The sequence below is a fragment of the Bos indicus genome, chromosome 10, assembly GCF_029378745.1.
Source record: "Bos indicus isolate NIAB-ARS_2022 breed Sahiwal x Tharparkar chromosome 10, NIAB-ARS_B.indTharparkar_mat_pri_1.0, whole genome shotgun sequence".
Lineage (NCBI taxonomy): Eukaryota > Metazoa > Chordata > Mammalia > Artiodactyla > Bovidae > Bos > Bos indicus.
In genome coordinates, this window is record NC_091769.1 from 17782792 (window position 1) to 17803610 (window position 20819).

Genomic DNA, 20819 nt, shown 5'->3' on the forward strand with positions numbered 1-20819 from the left:
GCTCAACATTCAGAAAACTAAGATCATGGCATCTGGTCCCATTAGTTCATGGGAAATAGATGGGGAAACAGTGGAAACAGTGTCAGACTTTATTTTTCTGGGCTCCAAAATCACTACAGATGGTGACTGCAGCCATGAAATTAAAAGATGCTTACTCCTTGGAAGGAAAGTTATGACCAACCTAGATAGCATTTTGAAAAGCAGAGACATTACTTTGCCAACAAAGGTTCGTCTAGTCAAGGCTATGGTTTTTCGTGTGGTCATGTATGGATGTGAGAGTTGGACTGTGAAGAAAGCTGAGCGCTGAAGAATTGATGCTTCTGAACTGTGGTGTTGAAGAAGACTCTTGAGAGTCTCTTGGACTGCTAGGAGATCCAACCAGTCCATTCTAAAGGAGATCAGTCCTGACTGTTCGTTGGAAGGACTGATGCTGAAGCTGAAACTCCAATACTTTGGCCACCTCATGTGAAGAGTTGACTCATTGGAAAAGACCCTGATGCTAGGAGGGATTGGGGGCAGGAGGAGAAGGGGATGACAGAGGATGAGATGGCTGGATGTCATCACTGACTCGATGGACATGAGTTTGAGTGAACTCCGGGAGTTGGTGATGGCCAGAGAGGCCTTGCGTGCTGCGATTCATGGGGTCGCAAAGAGTCGGACACGACTGAGCGACTGAACTGACCGACTGAACTGATAGATAAAACACCCATGCTCTCCATCCTTCCTTGAGTCTCTGTTTGTTAGAAACAGATCCTGAGGCTGTAGCTGAGGATTTCTTCGGCCAGCTGCTCTGTACATTATTGTGTGTGTGCATGGTAGGAGTGGGAGTGGGCTGGGTGGGCAGTGGGTTTGTTGGTGTTCCAGGATTAGCTGTTTAGTAGACACATCTTTAATTATACATCTACTTGATTAGTCATAGCTATTCGTAGTGCATGCCTGTGTTTTGTTTGTGCTGACTCTGAGAGTGGAAGTTGGCATTCTCATGGAGAGAATTGCCACGTTTGCAGTACAGCATCTCTCAGGCCAGTTCTGAGCTGCAGTTTTCTTTGTTCAAGATTGTCTCCAATAACATCCATCTGCTTTTCAGCTTCCTGAAATTTCATCAAAAGTGTGGCTCTATTAGTAACTTTTGTTTTTAACATTTTCTGTGGAATTGCTCATTTATTTTGTTTGTTTCACCCATTGAATCTTGCGAAGGAGACGAAATAAGTGCATCACCTACTTTACCATCTTATCAGAAACTGTCTTCACTGATAATTTCAGTGTAGAAAAGAATTTAATACAATAAAAATCAAGGACTATTTAATACAGTATAGTTGTATTCAATTCTCTGATCTTTTTCTTGGAAATTTTATAAGTTTCTAAGCAAATATCTTTTTAGTTTGTACATCTTTCCCTTTAGAAGAACTATGAAACATTTCAAACATTCCCAAAGAATAGGAAATAAGATTACCAACATTTGTGTGTCAACCAATGAATTTAAATAAAAGCCTTTTAAATATAGTTGAGACCTACTCTGTAGCCCTCCCCCAACACAGTCCCTCCCTCCTTTGCAGATGTAATCACAGTTATGAATTTGGTGTTTATTTCTATGCATGTCTGTTTGTGTTTCCTGTATATATATATATTCCCAAACAATCCCATATATATCCCTAACCAATGAAGTAATTATTTTGCATGCTTTTAAGTCTTCTGTACATAGTTTTTATCAAACAGTACATATCTTCTGTAAGTTACTTTTATTATGCTTTGAGATTTATATGTGTTGATACCTATCACTCCAGTTCACTAATTTTCATTGTTATATAATATCATACTGTATGATTATGATTAAATATTTATTCTTCTGTTTTTGGATAATATTTCTAATTTTTATTGTTAAGAAATAATATTTTTGTATGTATCTTTTTGTGCATAATTATAACAGTTTCCCTTGGACAGTGGCTTTCAGACAGTTTTAGCCATAATCTATGTTAATAAATAAAATTTACATTGTGCATGCATGCTCAGTTGTATCTGACTCTTTGCGACCCCATGGACTGTAGCCCACCAGGCTCCTCTGTCCATGAGATTTCCCAGGCAAGAATACTGGAGTGGGTTGCTGTTTCCTTTTCCAGGGGATCTTCCCAATACAGGGATAGAACCCATGTCTCCTGCATCTTCAACATTGCAAGAGAATTCTTTACCAGTGAGCTACCTGTGAAGTCCCTGAATTGATTTCTTGACTAATGAAAAACTGGTTGTAATCTGCCTTTGAAAAATAATGCTAAATGGTGACTTGGGAGAAGCATTGCTTGGTGCCAGGACCATGCACGTCATTTCACTCTATTAGTTACTGCCACATTTCCCCCAAAGTGGTTGTACCAAATTACATTTCCATCAGCATTCCCTGAGAATTTCTTTAACTTCACAACTTTATTGACACTTGATGTTGTCAGATGTTGACCTTCTAATTTTTGCCAGTCTTATAATTATGAAATTGTATTATTTTGAGATTTGAATTTGAATTTCTAGTGGGATTGAATGTCTATCATCTTTTTTCCATTTTTGATATTGATATTGCTTGTTCTGCAGATAGCCTTATCCTTTGCCCACTGTTATAACATCTTTTTCTTTTTCCTATTCAGTTCAGTTCAGTTGCTCAGTCGTGTCTGACTCTTTGCGACCCCATGAATTGCAGCACGCCAGGCCTCCCTGTCCATCACCAACTCCCGGAGTTCACTCAAACTCACGTCCATCCAGTTGGTGATGCCATCCAGCAATCTCATCCTCTGTCATCCCCTTGTCCTCCTGCCCCCAATCCCTCCCAGCATCAGAGTCTTTTCCAGTGAGTCAACTCTTTGCATGAGGTGGCCAAAGTACTGGAGTTTCAGCTTCAGCATCATTCCTTCCAAAGAAATCCCAGGGCTGATCTCCTTCAGAATGGACTGGTTGGATCTCCTTGCAGTCCAAGGGACTCTCAAGAGTCTTCTCCAACACCACAGTTCAAAAGCATCAATTCTTTGGCACTTAGCTTTCTTCACAGTCCAACTCTCACATCCATACATGACCACTGGAAAAACCATAGCCTTGACTAGACGGATGTTTGTTGGCAAAGTAATGTCTCTGCTTTTGAATATGCTATCTAGGTTGGTCATAACTTTCCTTCCAAGGAGTAAGCGTCTTTTAATTTCATGGCTGCAGTTTCCTGTTGATCAGTAGTATTTCTTTTCTTTCTGCTGTCTTTGAGAAACAGAAGTAAAAATCAGTAGTTTCCTTTATTGTTTCTTCTTTTTGTTTGAAAAATCCTTTTTTATAGGCTGAGGATATAAAGATATTTTTCTATGTTGTCTTGCAAGAGTTTTAAAGTTGTTCTTCACATGGGGGTGTTTCATCTATTTAGCATTGATTTTTGCTTGTGATGTGCCACTGAAATCCAATTTCATTTTTTTATTTCTCATATGGATTACCAGTTGTCCTAGCACATTTTTTGAAAAGTAAATTCTTTTTGTTCTTCCCTCTCCCCTTGGCATTATCTTCTTTTAGCAAATTAAATATCCACATATGCGTAGGTCAAATGCACAATTCATTTTTAAATTTACAATCTGAGAATCTGTCTTCTGATCAGATGTTTGTCTGTTATACTAATTGTGATTACATACATTTCCGTTCATCAATTTGATATTATTTCAAACTTTCTGTTTTTCTTCTTGTGTAAGATTTCCAGTTGATAGAGTTTTCTCTGTTCTTCTTTACATTAATGGTTACTATTGCATTTTAAAATACACAGTTGACTTAAATTATAGTCAAGTACACGTCCCTACCTTCTTCTCAAAAAAGGACCTTAGAATCATTGAATCCAGTAAACCCCTCTCATTTTGCATGCTTTCGTTGCCTAGTATTTCCTTTTTTTTTAACCATCCAATTTATATATTTTAATTGCTGTGTTTTTAGTCAGTGTTTATTTGGATTCAGCCATATACTTGTTTGGCTTTACCACTCTTCCCAAAGTATTTAACTTAGATAAAGTTCCTTTAAGACGGCTATGGTGGTAGTAAGCTTTCTCAGTTTCTGTTTGGTAACTTGTTTATTTTGCTTTTACTCATGACTGATTCTGGATTTGGTTGACAGTTGTTTTTCTCCTGGATGTTTTGAAGTGCATATTCCCTTGTCTTCAGTTTTCTATTATTGTAATTAAACTGTCATCAATCACTTTTTGTTGGTAGTCTTTTACTTCCTCTGTTTGTTTTAAGATTATAAGATTTCTTCTTGAAGTCTTTCAGACTCACTATGATCTATATAGATAGGGAACTACTATATTTGACCAATTTGAGGAATGTATTTTTCTATATTTCAACAAATCTGAAATCTGAATATATGTTACAATCTACATCAGTTCAGTTCACTTCAGTCTTTCAGTCATGTCCGACTCTGTGACCTCATGGACTACAGCACACCAGGCCTCCCTGTCCATCACCAACTCCCAGAGTTCACTCAAACTCGTGACCATTGAGTCAGTGATGCCATCCAGCCATCTAATCCTCTGTCATCCCCTTCTTCTTCTGCCTTCAATCTTTCCCAGCATCAGGGTTTTTCCCAGTAAGTAAGTTCTTCACATCAGGTGGCCAAAGTATTGGAGTTGCAGCTTCAGCATCAGTTCTTCCAATGAATATTCAGGACTGATTTCCTTTAGGATGGACTGGTTGGATCTCCTTGCAGTCCGAGGGACTCTCAAGAGTCTTTTCCAACACCGCAGTTCAAAAGCATCAGTTCTTCTGAGCTCAGCTTTCTTTATAGTCCAACTCTCACATCCATACATGACTACTGGAAAAACCATAGCTTTGACTAGACAGACCTTTGTTGGCAAAGCAATGTCTCTGCTTTTGAGTATGCTGTCTATGTCATAACTTTTCTTCCAAGAAGCAAGTGTCTTTTAATTTCACAGGTACAGTCACCATCTGCAGAGATTTTGGAGCCCCCCAAAATAAAATCTGCCACTGTTTCCACTGTTTCCCCACCTATTTGCCATGAAGTGGTGGGATCAGATGCCATGATCTTAGTTTTCTGCATGTTTAGTTTTAAGCCAACTTTTTCACTCTCCTCTTTCACCTTCATCAAGAGGCTCTTTAGTTCTTCACTTTCTGCCATAAGGGTGGTGTCATCTGCATATCTGAGGTTATTGATATTTCTCCCAGCAATCTTAATTTCAGCTTGTGCTTCTTCCAGCCCAGCGTTTCTCATGATGTACTCTGCATATAAGTTAAATAAGCAGGGTGACAATATGAAGCCTTGACGTACTCCTTTCTCAATTTGGAACCAGTCTATTGTCCCATGTCCAGTTCTAACTGTTGCTTCTTGACCTGCATACAGATTTCTCAGGAGGCAGATCAGATGGTCTGGTATTCCCTTCTCTTTAAGAATTTTCCACAGTTTGCTGTGATCCACACAAAGGCTTTGGCATAGTGAATAAAGCAGAAGTAGATGTTTTCTGGAACTCTCTTGCTTTTTTGATGATCCAGTGGATGTTGGCAATTTGATCTCTGGTTCCTTTGCCTTTTCTAAATCTATCTTTTTTCACTCTTCTCTTTCACCTTCATCAAGAGGCTCTTTAATTGCTCTTTGCTTTCTGGTGGTGTCATCTGCATATCTGAAGTTATTGATATTTCTCCTGGCAATCTTGATTCCAGCTTGTGCTTTGTCTGGCCCAGCATTTCACATGATGGACTGTGCATATAAGTTAAATAAGCAGGGTGACAATACACAGCGTTGATGTACTCCTTTCCCAGTTTGGAACCAGTTGTTATTCCATGTTCGGTTCTAACTGTGCTTCTTGACCTGCATACAGGTTTCTCAGGAGGCAGGTCAGGTGGTCTGATATTCCCATCTCTTGAAGAATTTTCCACAGTTTGTTGTGATCCATACAATCAAAAACTTGAGCATAGTCAATGAAGCAGAAATAGATGTTTGTCTAAATTCTCTTGCTTTTTCTATGATACAACAGATGTTGGCGATTTGATCTCTGGTTCCTTTGCCTTTTCTAAATCCAGCTTGAACATCTGGAAGTTTTTGGTTCACGTACTGTTGAAGCCTAGCTTGGAGAATATTGAGCATTACTTTGCTAGCGTGTGAAATGAGTGCAATTGTGCGGTAGTTTGAACATTCTTTGGCATTGCCTTTCTTTGGGATTGGAATGAAAACTGACCTTTTCCAGTCCTGTGGCCACTGATGAGTTTTCCAAATTTGCTGGCGTATTGAGTGCAGTACTTTCACAGCATCATCTTTTAGGATTTGAAATAGCTCAACTGGATTCCATCACCTCCACTAGCTTTCAGGAGGCCACCATTAGCTCTAGTATAGAGCTGCTGAGCAGGTGACCCACAAACTTGAGAACAATTATACACAAAGAAGTTCTCACACTGTTGCAAAAGTTCTAGGGTCTACAACAGGTTTCCCAACCTGGGGATCTGGCTAAAGAACTGAGAACCCCCAGGGAATTTGACTTTGATAACTGTTTATATTATTATCACTTCAGTTGTTGGTATTACATGTGTGGAGTTTAATTACTCTGCAAAATGTATTTTAAAATTTTATAGCATAATTTAGAATTGAAATCAAACATTATTCCAAAAAACATGGAAATAGAATAGCAAAAACAAATTTAATATTAGTGAAATATGCTTTTCATTGGAGGAATGACTCTAACTCCACACGATTTTGCTAATTAACAGTCAGATACTTAAAAGGAAGATAACTGCCTTTGACAAAGCTGTGTTACAGTCTCACTGTAGTTTTACTTGCAGTTATTCAGACTAAATGATAACTCATGGACAGTAGGTACCTATTAGCTATTCTGGTATATCCTTTTGTGAAGTATCAGTTCATGTCTTTTGCCCATTAAAAAATATAATGTTTTTATCAGTGAGTATGGTAGATCTTCATTCTAGATTCAGCCCTTTATTTCATTTATATATTGAATGCATTTTCTGCATGGCTTCCTTTTTGCTTTCTTAACAATATTTTCAACTTGTAGAAACTTTAAGTCTTAGTGACATACAGTTTATCAATTTGTTTTCTTTTTATCATTAGTGTCTTTTTTTGTCTTGTCTGGGAAGTCTTTGCTTATCCAGATATCATAGATATGTTCTCCTCTGTTATCTTCCAGAAGGCTTATACTTTTTACCTTTCATTTTAGGTTTGTGATCCACCTTTAATTAAGTTTTGTGTATGGTGTGAGATGACAGCCCACTCAGGTATTCTTGCTTGGGAAATCCCATGGACAGAGGAGCCTGGTGGGTTATAGTCCATGGGGTCACAGAGAGTCAGATGCAACTGAGTGACCACACACACACACACACACACACACACACGGTGTGAGATGTAGGGGTCATGACTCATTTTTCCCAAATAGAAATGTCTGTTTTCTCCATCACCGTTATTCAAATGGACTTGTTTTCCACCATTTAATTAAACTGGTTTCTTTTTCAAAATTGAGTTATAGTCAAATGAGTCTTTCTCTGAACCTTCTATTCTGTTCCATCTATTTGTCTACCATTATGCCAAGACTATACTGTCTAACTATTCTAGCTTTATACATGGAGATATTTGGGGAGATCATTAATTTAACAAATTTATTTTGCCTAATTTTTATGTGTAAAGAAATGACATTTGGTTTTAAAAAATATGGTTAAGTAAATTAAAAGAACTCGTTTGGTAATAATGAAATAAAAATTCAAAGTGATATTTTATTGGTTAATCATAAGTTTATTTTCACCAGGTTTACATAAAATAATCATCGGATATCTTAGATTTTATTAAATATGATAATATTATTAACATACCCAATATCTATGTTTTATGAATCTGTGGATTCATTTCTTTGACTAATTATGGGGGCGGGAATATTCTGAGGCTTTATATTTCAAATATTGATCTCTTCCATTTTCTGCTTCTTCAGCACCTGCTAGACAATGGTATGGACCTTCTTGTTCTAGTCTTTGTTTCTTAAAATTTCCATCATTCTTACTTTTCTCTGCTAAATTTGTGCATGATTTTTATTTCTTTAATGTTTCTTCCAGTTCACTAACCTTCTCTTTAGTTTTGTCTAATCTGATTTTCAGTCCATCCATTGAATTTTTAGTAATGACCATAATTTTTTATTTCTAGAATTTCTGCATGAATTTCAAAAAATAAATGCCCAATTTCTCATGTTTTGATTTATTTTATTTATCTAATAATTTTAAACATAGACATTCCATAGTCTTTATCAAGTTATTATATTTTCTTAGTTTTTTGGTAATTCTACATTTATTGCCTAAAATTTATGCTTACTATTGCTCATAGTAGTTTTTTTCATTACTGCATTGTGAAAATGCAATAAGGCTTCCCAAGTAGCGCTAGTGGTAAAGAACCACCTGCCAATACAGGAGATGCAAGAGACACTGGTTTGATCCCTGGATTCGAATGATCACCTGGAGTAGGGCATGACAACCCACTCCAGTATTGTTGCCTGGAAAATTCCATGGACCGAGGAGCCTGGCAGTCTACAGTCCACGGGGCTGCAAAGACTAAGGCACAACTGGCAACCGAGCGACTGAGAGTGCACGTGCATGTGCACACACACACACACACACACACACACACACACACACGCTGTACAGTCTGACTTGAGTTTGTGTCTCTCTAGTGAGTTTTGCCTGTAGTGGTAAGGGTAAGAATGTCAGGGGCCATTTTTTATGAGGAATCTTGGGTTTCCCTAGTGCCTCAAATGGTAAAGAATCTGCCTGCAGTGCAAGAGAGCTGGATTCCATCCCTTGTCTGGAAGATCTCCAGAGAAGGTAATGGCTACCCATTCCAGTACTCTTGTCTGGAGAATCCCATGGACAGAGGACCCTGGTGAGCTGCAGTCCATGGGGTCACAAAGAATCAGACACAACTGAGCAACTAACACTTTCTTTTTTGTTAGATCAAGCATGTGATGTAAATTTGAACTAGAAATTCAAGTGTGGAAAGGCCTGTGATTGTGAAATTGAGGCTTTTTCTATTTCTCCTCATAGAGGTTATATCTAGCTCTCTTAGATTATAAAGACTGAAAATCTCTGTAGTCAGAGTGTCATTTCCTGCTTATTAGTCTGGTTTTCAGTTCCTTTTTATTTTCAGGGGATTACAACAGTGTATAGAAATAAATCAGACTGAAAGAGCAGCTTGCAGCTAGGTTGACTGATAATTGCCAGGTAATATGTCATAAATAAATGTAAAAAGTAAATATGGATATTACTGCTTTTGGATAATAGAGGCAGGTAATAGACTTTTTTTCATGGTATATAAAAATATGACTTGAGTTGTTAATATGATGGCTTACACATATTATTCCTCATATAATATGTGTCTGTATTACAGTGATGGCCATAGTAAGTCATTTTAGAATTTACAAACCTTTTTATAAAAAGGAACACTTTTTTCTTTGTTTTTTTTTTTTCAAGCTTATTCAGTGCTTTGTTTTTAGTTCTCAAAATGAAGATAATTACCCCTACATATTTTAACACTGACTTTTTTGTGTCACAGAATAGGTAACAAAATGAGAACTGCTGTAATTTTATTACAGTCATCTTTGTTCTCCTTGCTGTATGCCAAACCCTCCGTCTCTTCACCCTTCTTCCTTATTCCCCTGCAGGAGGCTGCTCTAAAAATAGCTCCAGTAATAGATGTTCTATACAGGGTCAAATTGCTGAATCATTTAGTTCTTTTGTGAAGTTTAGGAATATGGAAAACAGCATCTGAGCTGGGTAGGACAAACATGCTTCTAAATTGGCAGGTCATTATTCTCTTGAAAAATAAAGAATTATATTCTTCTCAATAACCATATAGTAAATAATTTTTAAAGTCTATTTTTAAAGAATATATTTTTAAAAATCTGTAAAATGGTTTTGTGTCTTAACTTCAAAACATATTTCGAATGTGATTCCCAGAAGTGTGTTTTGTTAAATATAATAAATTTGATATTAAGAGGTTAACAGATGAACTGTAAATCTTCCCCTGTATGTAAATATTTCATCTTCTTTTTCTCATCTTAGGTATGTTATTGCCCCTTTGGAATAGTTTCAGTGCCTGTGAAATAGTTACCTCCAGAAAAGAATTTCTGGGAGGATTTGATACTTGACAGTGAAATAAATGTGCTGACTTTTTCTCAACATTATAAGGATTTAGCTTTCTTAAATTATCTGTAACCCCTATTTTAGCTTTCCTCATTATTCCAAAATAATTATATGCAGATTGTTGAGTGCTGGTTCCCCAGTGTAACACCAGAACAACCTGCTGATAAAGAAAAGTTGAGATTATTACTTCCTGACAGGAAGAGCACATTTTCTTGACACAGTCTTAGTCATATTTTAAGGACCAAGTCAGGATATGTATTTTTGAGATTTCTTGGGGGTCTTGTTTAAGGTGGGTCTTTCAGTGCACTGGCTTCAGATTGATGAATTTATGACATAATAGGTTACCCCCTGGTGGCTCAGATGGTAAAGAATCTGCATGCAGTGCAGGAGACCCAGGTTCAATCCCTGGGTCAGGAAGATTCCCTGGTGAAGGAAATGGCAACCCACTCTAGTATTCTTGCCTGGAAAATTCTGTGGACAGAGAAGCCTGGTGGGGTACAGTCCATAGGGTTGCAAAGAATCGGACACAACTGAGCAACTAACAGATTTCGGATTTTCAGGTTAGGATTGTCTGGCAGAACAAGATGAGCTTTTCAAAGTGAATGTTGGACCATGATACTAAACTTTTGTTTTCTCTGGCATTAATAACTTCTCCATTAACTGAAGGTCCAAACTCCCCAACAGAACTCTAAAATTCTTCTCTATATGGGCAAAGATCTCAAGTATATCTGTTTCATTTTCTGTCTTCGAAGATACCCTTTCTAGCCCTTTGTCCTCTGTCTCTAATGTAGATTGGTTGCCCTTAGGCCTGCTATGGAGATGACATCCTTGAGTTTCTCTTGTCTCTCTCCAATAGTGAATTGACTTCCTGGATCTTATGTATCTACATCTTTGGTTCACTCTCATATTAGAGCAACCATCTTCTGGTAACTTTCAGCAGTCTTTTTTTTTTTTTTCTTCTGTAAATAACTCATGCATGATAATTGATATAAATAGAATATTTCTTTTTGTCTATTATAATGCTAGAAATTCATTACAGAGTATATCTTAGAGTTGCTAGAAAAATTAAAGTTATAGTTTTCTTATAGGAATGAAGTTTGGAACAACAACAATGATTGTGGGTAATTATTTTGCTTTTTAAAGTTCTGGAAAGGCTATCTCCTAAAATGATTTTGGGGTATATGTTGTTGAATTCTGACTTTTAACTTTTCAACTTGTGAATACTTTTTATACCTCTATCAGATGAGAGTTAATCATTTTGAAAATTTGATAAAAACTTCTGGTAAAATTTTGCTTCTTAAATGAAAATAAATATAAAACATTATAATCAAATAAACTTAAAAAGCCCTTTTCTCACAATTTATAGCCTGATGTAATTTGAGTTTATATTTTAATAGTAAAAAAACTGTCTTGAAATGTGTGTCTGTGTGTTTGCAGTCTTTGATGGTGGTAGGCTGGGGCCCCAAAAGAAGACTGTTTCTTAAAAAATGGATGGCACTAGTTTATTTCCCTTCCAAAAACCAATCGCAACTAAATGAAGCAAACAGTCTCCAATTTTTATTGTCTTCATAATGAAACAAAATATGGAGTTCAGAACTGGATCACTTGTTCTTTCTCCTCTTATCTCCTCTCAGTTCAAAATGCTCGCATCTCATTCTCTTAAATCTGCAGTTAGGCTCGATGCAGTCAGGCCTCAGTACAACCTCATTGTAGTTTTAGTCTTTTTCCGGAAAACTGGTTTAGTGTGCCCACCGTGGCCACTCCGCTTCCTGTCGTAATGCCTCTTCCTCGGGCATTCGGAGAATCCTTGCCCTTTTTGTACTGTCACTCTGTGGGATTTGTACTTTCCTACTTCTTAAAGAAGCCCACTGGGTTTTAGGAACGTTCTCCATGTTTGTGAGAGTGACCGCACAGAAAAAAGCAAATGTTTTTTTTTTTTTTTTAAAGATGCCTTGATCCAAAGGAGATTCAGGCTACTGCTTCTCAGTTTTGTCCTAGTTAGATGTCAGCAAACAATGCTTATGCCCAGAAATATCTCCCTTAGATTCCAGGAAGAATTTAAGAGAAGAGATTCCTCAGACAGGCTTTCAATCTGACTGTAACTCTAAACTTCCGGAGACCAGATAGGAAGCAAGCTATCCTTTCCTTTTGGAAATTACAGCCCTGAAAACTATATGGGAAATGTCTTCAGCCAGATTTATTTCTCCTGTGTCCTCTAAAAAATCAATGAGACGTGGCTCTGCCACAGTTCTATCACTTTTATATTTTCTTTGTATAACAAGTTTTTAAAAATAAATAAATGACTTTTTGGAAAAGCTGAACTTGTCTGTAATTTTGATGCATTGCCTACATTTTTATTCAGTCTTGGAAATGGTATTTTTAAAAGGGAGGAAGGAAAGTTGGGGAGGAAGAAAGATGATGACTTACGGAAAGAGTAAGACAAGTTTTGATTGGGTTTAAATATTGGTCACAATTTATGTAAAATGTACATTTTTACATTAGCATCATTCAATTGGATATAACTAGAAATTATTGTAAATAATAAAAGTGAAAAATATTTAATATTAGAAGTACCAGTGTGTGTAGTATTGTAAAGAGCAGACCACTGAAGTCAGAATAACTGGAATCTTGTCCTATTTTGGCTTCTGTGTGTATGACAATATGTATCTTGGTCACCTTTCCACCCCTCTCCCATGCTGCCCCTGCCACAGCCTCAACTGTTTCACTTTTTCCCATGTGAACAATGAGATTATGGACTAGGTAATTACTAAGCTTCGTCTTAAGATTCTGGTATTCCAGAATATGTCAGACTTTTCAGAAGGTTTGTGTCTTTTAATAAAATTAGTAAAAAATCATTTGGGCCAAAACATTTCAATGTTTGCTGATGGTAACTGTATTTAAACAGCAGTGTTTTGCTCAGGAGTGCTGCACCTAAGCAGAACAGCATAGATTTCCAATTGTGAGAACCTTGGATTCTTGCTTAGATGGAAATTGCCCTTCCAGTACCCTTCATTGACAGTTATGATGATCTCCTTTTAGCATTATGGGGGCATTGTCAGTGTATTGATTCATCTGCAACTGAGTGGTGTATTTCTGTGGGTTTGAGAATAGTGAGGTGAATGGCTTTGAAATTCTCAGTACTGTTTGGAAAGCTGATTGCATAAATTTAAAATTTAAAGTGTTTGAACAGATTCTTTTCCAAGTGATTTTTAACAAATGGTTGATCATACTGTATTTGTGCTACAGTTGAAAGGCTGAAGTAGCACTTTGGCTCCTTTCCCAAAAGCATGCTTGAAGAGGCTAGCAGCAGCAGCAGCAGCTCCCTCTGTTCTCCTCAGTGCTTTCTACCTTGCGAGTGGTGCAGCTTGTTCTGCGGATGTACTAAAACCCTCCCATTTAATCTGCAGTGGAGAAGAATGGAGCTCAATGCCCAGTAGCATTCAGTGGTCTAGCAAGGTTGCAGTAACTAGCAATGGCTATGTATTTCAACAGCTGAACAAGAAGACATTTTATAATATTTTTTTTTTTCCTTTCAGCTGATAGATTTTTGCTTTCTGTTTCCTTCTAGAGAGATGTGGATAATTTGCCCTGCCTCCAACGTCTGTTTCTCAGCTTCAACAATATATCTACGTAAGTGGAAACTCCCAACTTGTCATTTATTAATAATTTGATTGTGTGGATTCTAATGCTTTAAATTAAGATTGTAAATACTTAGGAGTATTTCTATTGACATGTACGATTTTCAACTGGAAAATGACAGGGCCATCTGTGACAAAGTTCTCTGTGCAAAATCAAAGCTCTTGTGTTTATTAGCGCTTCTGATGCTAAAATGATGACTGGTTTAGTATAGTATGTGCTCTTTATAGTTATAGTTTAGAGTTGCTTCTTTGTAAAACACGTATGTGGAAATGTCAACATATATTCTGCTGTCCTTTGTTTGACACTTACTGCACTAATCAGTTGAATTAGAATTTCTTTCATAAATTATCATCTACAATCTGTGTAGCTACTGAGCAATTTTGATATAGCAGGTTATACTTGTCACTAAGCCACTTGCTAATTAGGCCATAACTTCTAACTTGGTATCCCTACTTGGAGAACTAATGCAGCTAAACACTGTATATTCAAATATATAAATGTCTAAATGTTGTTTTGTAAAGGTTTGAAGCATATCATCCTTTCTGTTGTGATGATGTCTCATTCAGTGTCAGTGTGGAAGATTTCAGAACTGGAGCTGAGACAGGCAGTCAGACTTTTCAATGCAGAATGAGTAGCCACCCTTCCCTGACTCTCCTTCTTCTCTTCTCCCTTGCCCCTCAGTTCTTTAGTTTCACTTCAAGACTGTTCTCTGAATGTACTTTTATAGAAGGATAAGAACTAAGTATAAAAGAATTGAGGACATATCTCTTCCTGAGTTCTAGGTCTGTGCTTCTGATTATTAAAAACCGGTTGAGCTTTTGCACATTTTCTGTTTCTGCCTTTTTCCTATGTTAGCCCCCATCCCTGTACTATATCTCTAAAAGGTAGTGCTTAAGTCTAGATGGTGAATTTTGCATGTAGGCATTATTTCAAAGAAAACACCCTTAATCATTTTCTTTTTTTTCTTTGTGTGGAAATACAAAGTTTTCTGAAATACTTTTAATGTCCTCTTCAGTTTATGTTGAATCCTGTTCCAGCTGCCTTCCCATCTTGTTGGAAGAGTAGAATTTATTTTTAATGGCAATGGAAGGAGCACTCAATTTTCTTTAAGGAGTTTCTACCTAAAGACTGTTAACAATTGTTTTGAGAAGATAGTGTCTCATTTTTAAAATGTGTTGTTTCTCACGTCTCACAATATTAGCTTCTGAAGGTGCGGCAAACCCTTCAGTTCAGTTCAGTTCAGTCGCTCAGTCACGTCCGACTCTTCGCGATCCCATGAATCGCAGCACGCCAGGCCTCCCTGTCCATCACCAACTCCTGGAGTTCACTCAGACTCACGTCCATTGAGTCGGTGATGCCATCCAGCCATCTCATCCTCTGTCGTCCCCTTCTCCTCCTGCCCCCAATCCCTCCCAGCATCAGAGTCTTTTCCAATGAGTCAACTCTTCGCATGAGGTGGCCAAAATACTGGAATTTCAGCTTCAGCATCATTCCCTTCAAAGAAATCCCAGGGCTGATCTCCTTCAGAATGGACTGGTTGTATCTCCTTGCAGTCCAGGGGACTCTCAAGAGTCTTCTCCAACGCCACAGTTCAAAAGCATCAATTCTTCAGCGCTCAGCCTTCTTCACAGTCCAACTCTCACATCCATACATGACCACAGGAAAAACCATAGCCTTGACCAGATGGACCTTTATTGGCAAAGTAATGTCTCTGCTTTTGAATATGCTATCTAGGTTGGTCATAACTTTTCTTCCAAGGAGTAAGCGTCTTTTAACTTCATGCTGCAGTCACCATCTGCAGTGACTTTGGAGCCCAAAAAAATAAAGTCTGACACTGTCTCCACTGTTCCCCCATCTATTTCCCATGAAGTGATGCGGTAGAACTTATTACTTTTGCTCTTGTCTTGTTTATGGGGAATAATTTAAAAAGAGATTATAAATTTGGGTGTATGGGGGTTATGACGTGCCCACTTCCTCTGGATACCTCAACTTCTAAACTCCTGGCTCTGTAGGGAGTTGATCTTAAATGTCTGTATTTAGGGAATTTTCTTCCCAACCTGAAAAGGAGTTTTACCTACTCAACGAAATAAATATATGATTAGTGGGATTAATACTTATGACTTTTTATTAAAAGTGGGATTTATTGAGAAATTGGAATAGAAGGAAGGGTTTTAGTATTCTTACTGATTGCTTTTTTTGTGTTTCTGCAAAGGCTTAGCTCTTTACCTTTCTCTAGTATTTCCAGATGACCTGCTTTTCAGGTCAAGTACATTTTCTATTTTCTGCTTTGTTCCTGTTGATGCATGTAATCCAAGAGATGATATAGAGAATATATTGGCTCTTGGGCAGGGGACAGGAGGAATTAGAGAGTGAAAGCCCTTTTCACATTTCTGTGAGTTTTATTCAAGACACAAATATTTCAGTTGACTGGGATGGTAGATGATCTGTAGTGTTAATTGTGGTGTCCTTTCATACCCTGCTACAGTCCTGGCATGACAGAGTTGCATAATTTGCAATTCAGTGGTTGAGGAGTAACATACAAGAAGAGCAGAAATAGCAGTATATAGGTGAAAGTACCTTTTAGGACTTTCTCTGGATAACTTTCAAATATCACCCAGTGAAATATCCAACCGTGTATCCATTTTGGGGAGACAAAAATGAATTGACTGTTAATGTAGTAAGGCTTCCTAGATTTTGACCAAGTTGTTGGATTCTTAGAGGCCCATTTACATAAACTATTACCTGGTGGAAATTCAGAAAGTTCCAGAATGTGATAGCACCCTAACTGAATTCAGAGAGCTCCACCTTGGGGTAGATAGGTACCTATATTTAATGATGGGTTGACCATGGCCTTGGTAGACAGGACCATTTTTGTATGTTTTCCTGTAGATATTAGAACAGGCACTTAGTTCTTCTAGTAGGCATACAAGATACATTAAGAGAATGAATGACATATCCACATCTGTGTATCTGAATAGAAGTGATGCCTCCTGTTAAAATATCCCTCAGAGCACGAGGAAGACAGAAACACAAATAGGTAATTATAATACAGTGAGTTAAACTTAGCTGTGGTCAAATGTAGATATACTGCTAAGTCGCTTCAGTGGTGTCCGACTCTGTGCGACCCCATAGATGGCAGCCCACCAGGCTCCCCCGTCCCTGGGATTCTCCAGGCAAGAACACTGGAGTGGGTTGCCATTTCCTTCTCCAATGCATGAAAGTGAAAAGTGAAAGTGAAGTCGCTCAGTTGTGTCCAACTCTAGTGACCCCATGGACTGCAGCCTACCAGGCTCCTCCGTCCATGGGATTTCTAGGCAAAAGTACTGGAGTGGGGTGCCATTGCCTTCTCCGTAGATACACTAGAAAATGTAAATCAGTGTAGAGAAGGGAGGTCAAGGAAAACTTCCCAGAGGGAGATGGTCCCTGGGCTGAGCTCTAAGTGGAGTAGACCTCAGTAAAGTGAATAGTCCTTGGACATTCCAGGTAAGGGTACAACCTAGCCGAAGTAGATGTAGAAGGCTCAGAGTGGACTCACTAGGCCTACCCTCTGGGAACCTGCAGTGAGATGCTTGCCCTCTTCTCCTCCCAACTAGCTCCAAGTCTTCCTCCAGCCCATGGAATGCTGGAGGGACCTGCCAAAGTACACTCTGTGATGATCACCTTGAAGGAAATATTCTGTGGCTAATCAAGAGAGTCAGTTGTATCTAGTTCGTTCTTCAGACGTGTTCATTCCATTATTCAGCTCTTCTGAGGTGCTATTGTCTGCTTGATTTGTTTTCTTTTTCTTGGCTCTCATGATCTTAATTTCCAAGTAGTCTGCATTTTTTGTAATGGCTGCCAGGAGAAATATCAATAACCTCAGATATGCAGATGACACCACCCTTATGGCAGAAAGTGAAGAGGAACTAAAAAGCCTCTTGATGAAAGTGAAAGTGGAGAGTGAAAAAGTTGGCTTAAAACTAAACATTCAGAAAATGAAGATCATGGCATCCGGTCCCATCACTTCATGGGAAATAGATGGGGAAACAGTGGAAACAGTGTCAGACTTTATTTTTCTGGGCTCCAAAATCACTACAGATGGTGACTGCAGCCATGAAATTAAAAGACGCTTACTCCTTGGAAGAAAAGTTATGACCAACCTAGATAGCATATTCAAAAGCAGAGACATTACTTTGCCAACAAAGGTTCATCTAGTCAAGGCTATGGTTTTTCCAGTGGTCATGTATGGATGCAAGAGTTGGACTGTGAAGAAGGCTGAACGCCGAAGAATTGATGCTTTTGAACTGTGGCGTTGGAGAAGACTCTTGAGAGTCCCTTGGACTGCAAGGAGATCCAACCAGTCCATTCTGAAGATCAGCCTTGGGATTTCTTTGGAAGGAGTGATGCTAAAGCTGAAACTCCAGTACTTTGGCCACCTCATGCGAAGAGTTGACTCATTGGAAAAGACTCTGATGCTGGGAGAGATTGAGGGCAGGAGGAGAAGGGGACGACAGAGGATGAGATGGCTGGATGGCACCACTGACTCGATGGACGTGAGTCTGAGTGAATTCTGGGAGTTGGTGATGGACAGGGAGGCCTGACGTTCTGCGATTCATGGGGTCGCAAAGAGTTGGACACGAATGAGCGACTGATCTGATCTGATTCTTTTTAAAAAATTATTTATTTATTTGACTGTGTTAGGTCTTAGTTGTGGCATGTGGGATCTTCGTTGCCACATGCAGAATCTTTTTAGTTGCAGGACGTGGGAGCTACTTCCCTCATCAGGGATCAAACCTTGGTCCCCTGCACTGGGAGCACAGAGTCTTAGCCATTGGACCACCAGGAAGTCCCTCTAATGGCTTATTCTATGAGATAAAGTTTTTTTTTTAATTTCTAGAATTTATTTTTCTCCATTACCTACACTTGTTCTTTAAATTAAACAAAATACTTTCTTTCATCCATTCATTTGTTCTGTGATTTTTTGTTCTTGTTTATATATGAGGATATACATGAATTTGTTTCCTTCGCATAATTTAGAAATGTCGCTGTGAATGCAAGTTATAAGATCTCTGTCTGTGGAGGATGTAGGAGGGAGGAGGAAGGCTATCCAACCAGTTGGACTTTGCTTTATGATGTTCACAAGAAACTTGCCTTCTGGGAATGGGGGCTCCTTTTACATCTTGGGCCAGTTGCACTTTCCCAAAGCACAGCCCTTCTTCTCTCATCATTTTCAACCTGAAGACAATTCAGGAGTCAGCCTTTTTGAGGGTAGGAGGCTAGCAAATTGCTACCAAGCCCTCCAGTACTTACTGGACAGCTGACCCACATCTGCTGGCCACACTTATTCTGGGGAGTATTCTGAGGTTCTGCCGGTAGCATTTACTTAGCAGAGATACTCTTCATTTCAGGCTCTTTAGCAATTTGGGGTTTTACTGATTCCATCTGCTTTATATCTTCCAGAAATTCCTTAGTGTTCTGGTCTGGTGATGGAACTTTTTCTGGTTTTATAGTATTGCTAAGGATATTTTCCTACTTTTATATTCAGTCGTTTCAGAGAGGTTTTGAGAGGGTAGAGAGAGGTCAGATCACACACCAAGCGGCCATTGTCATAGCTGTCCTTACTTTGAGTGATTTGCCCCCAAAAGGCCACCCATAAAAATATCCTTGGCAGCTTTAAAAACACGTAGGCCTTAAGTTCACTGCTGGGTAACCTGCTCCAGTAAATCTGGAGTGAGGCCAAGGATCTGTATTTTTTTAAGGCTTCTCAGAGAATTCTGCTGTTCAGCTTGATGCTAGATCTGGGAACCATTGAGTTATGGCACCCCCAAATAAGAATATTTGTTAACTAGCAGATTACTATTTTATATAAAATTTCCCTTCACAAGAAAAAGCTTCTAGACAAAAATATTTGTCAGGGATAAATATGTACTACCACCCAGAGGTAGTTTATGATCTGTAGGCAAAACCCAGGGTGTTTCATCTCCTTTCCACTGAGGCTGCACAGAGCTCTGCTCTTCATTACCAAGTTGAGGTATAATTGATTCTTTCCTGTCTCCTTTCTTTCAATCTCCAATGTAGAAAGTTTTAACAAGCTTTTTTCTTTAAAAAAAAAGAAAAAGAAGACACATTTATAATTTGAGTGTTTTCCTTGCCTAAAAGGGAATGGTTGCTACTGCTCCCAGAAATAAGGAGACGTTCGTATCCCTGGGAAAAGAGTCAAATACTAGTCAAGGTCAAGTGTCAACTCAGGACTCTTAGTCTCAGGTATTATTTTTTAAATTGTGGTAAAATACTCATAGAAGTACCATCCTAACCATTTTAAAGCACACGATAGAGTGGTGTTAATAAATACACCTACACCCTTGTGCAGTCAGTCTTGTATTGCACAGAACTCTTTTCATCTGGCAAAACTGAAACGTTACACCCATTAAACAACCGTTCTCCCTCCCCAAGGCCCTGGCAACCACCGTTCTGCTTTCTGTCTCTGAACTTTCGACTACTCTAGTTATGTCATGTATGTGGAATCATGCAATATTTGTCTTTTTGTGATTGGTGCACGTCACTTTGTACGATGTCCTCAAAGTTCATCCATGTGGTTGCTGTTCAGTCTCTTAAGTCGTGTTTGACTCTGTGACCCAATGGACTGCAGCATGCCAGACTTCCCTATACTTCACTATCGCCTGGAGTTTGTTCAAATTCATGTCCATTGAGTCGGTGATGCCATCCAACCATCTCTTCTTCTCTTGTCTCCTTCTCTTCCTACCTTCAATCTTTCCCAGATTCAGTCTTTTCCAGTGAGTCAGTTCTTTGCATCAGGTGGCCAAATTATTGAAGCTTCAGCATCAGTCCTTCCAATGTATATTCAGGTTTGATTTCCTTTTGGATTGACTGGTTTGATCTCCTTGCAGTCCAAGGGACTTTTGAGAGTCTTCTCCAGCACCACAATTCGAAAGCATCGATTCTTCAGTGCATAGCCTTCTTTATGGTCCAACTTTCACATCCGTACATGACTACTGGAAAAACCATAGCTTTGACTGTATGGACTTTTGTCTCCAAAGTGATGTCTTTGCT

At 38.5% G+C, this 20819-nt stretch overlaps 1 protein-coding gene across 6 annotated transcripts in view; it reads left to right on the forward strand.

Moving 5' to 3' along the window:
* Nucleotides 1-20819, forward strand: part of LRRC49 (leucine rich repeat containing 49) — a 149316-nt gene that overhangs the window by 30760 nt on the left and 97737 nt on the right. For all 6 annotated transcript variants that reach the window (XM_019968201.2, XM_019968200.2, XM_070797009.1 and 3 more), the window contains one exon: nt 13699-13760. In XM_019968201.2, coding sequence (XP_019823760.2) covers nt 13699-13760 — 62 coding nt within the window. The remainder of the gene's footprint in view (nt 1-13698; nt 13761-20819) is intronic.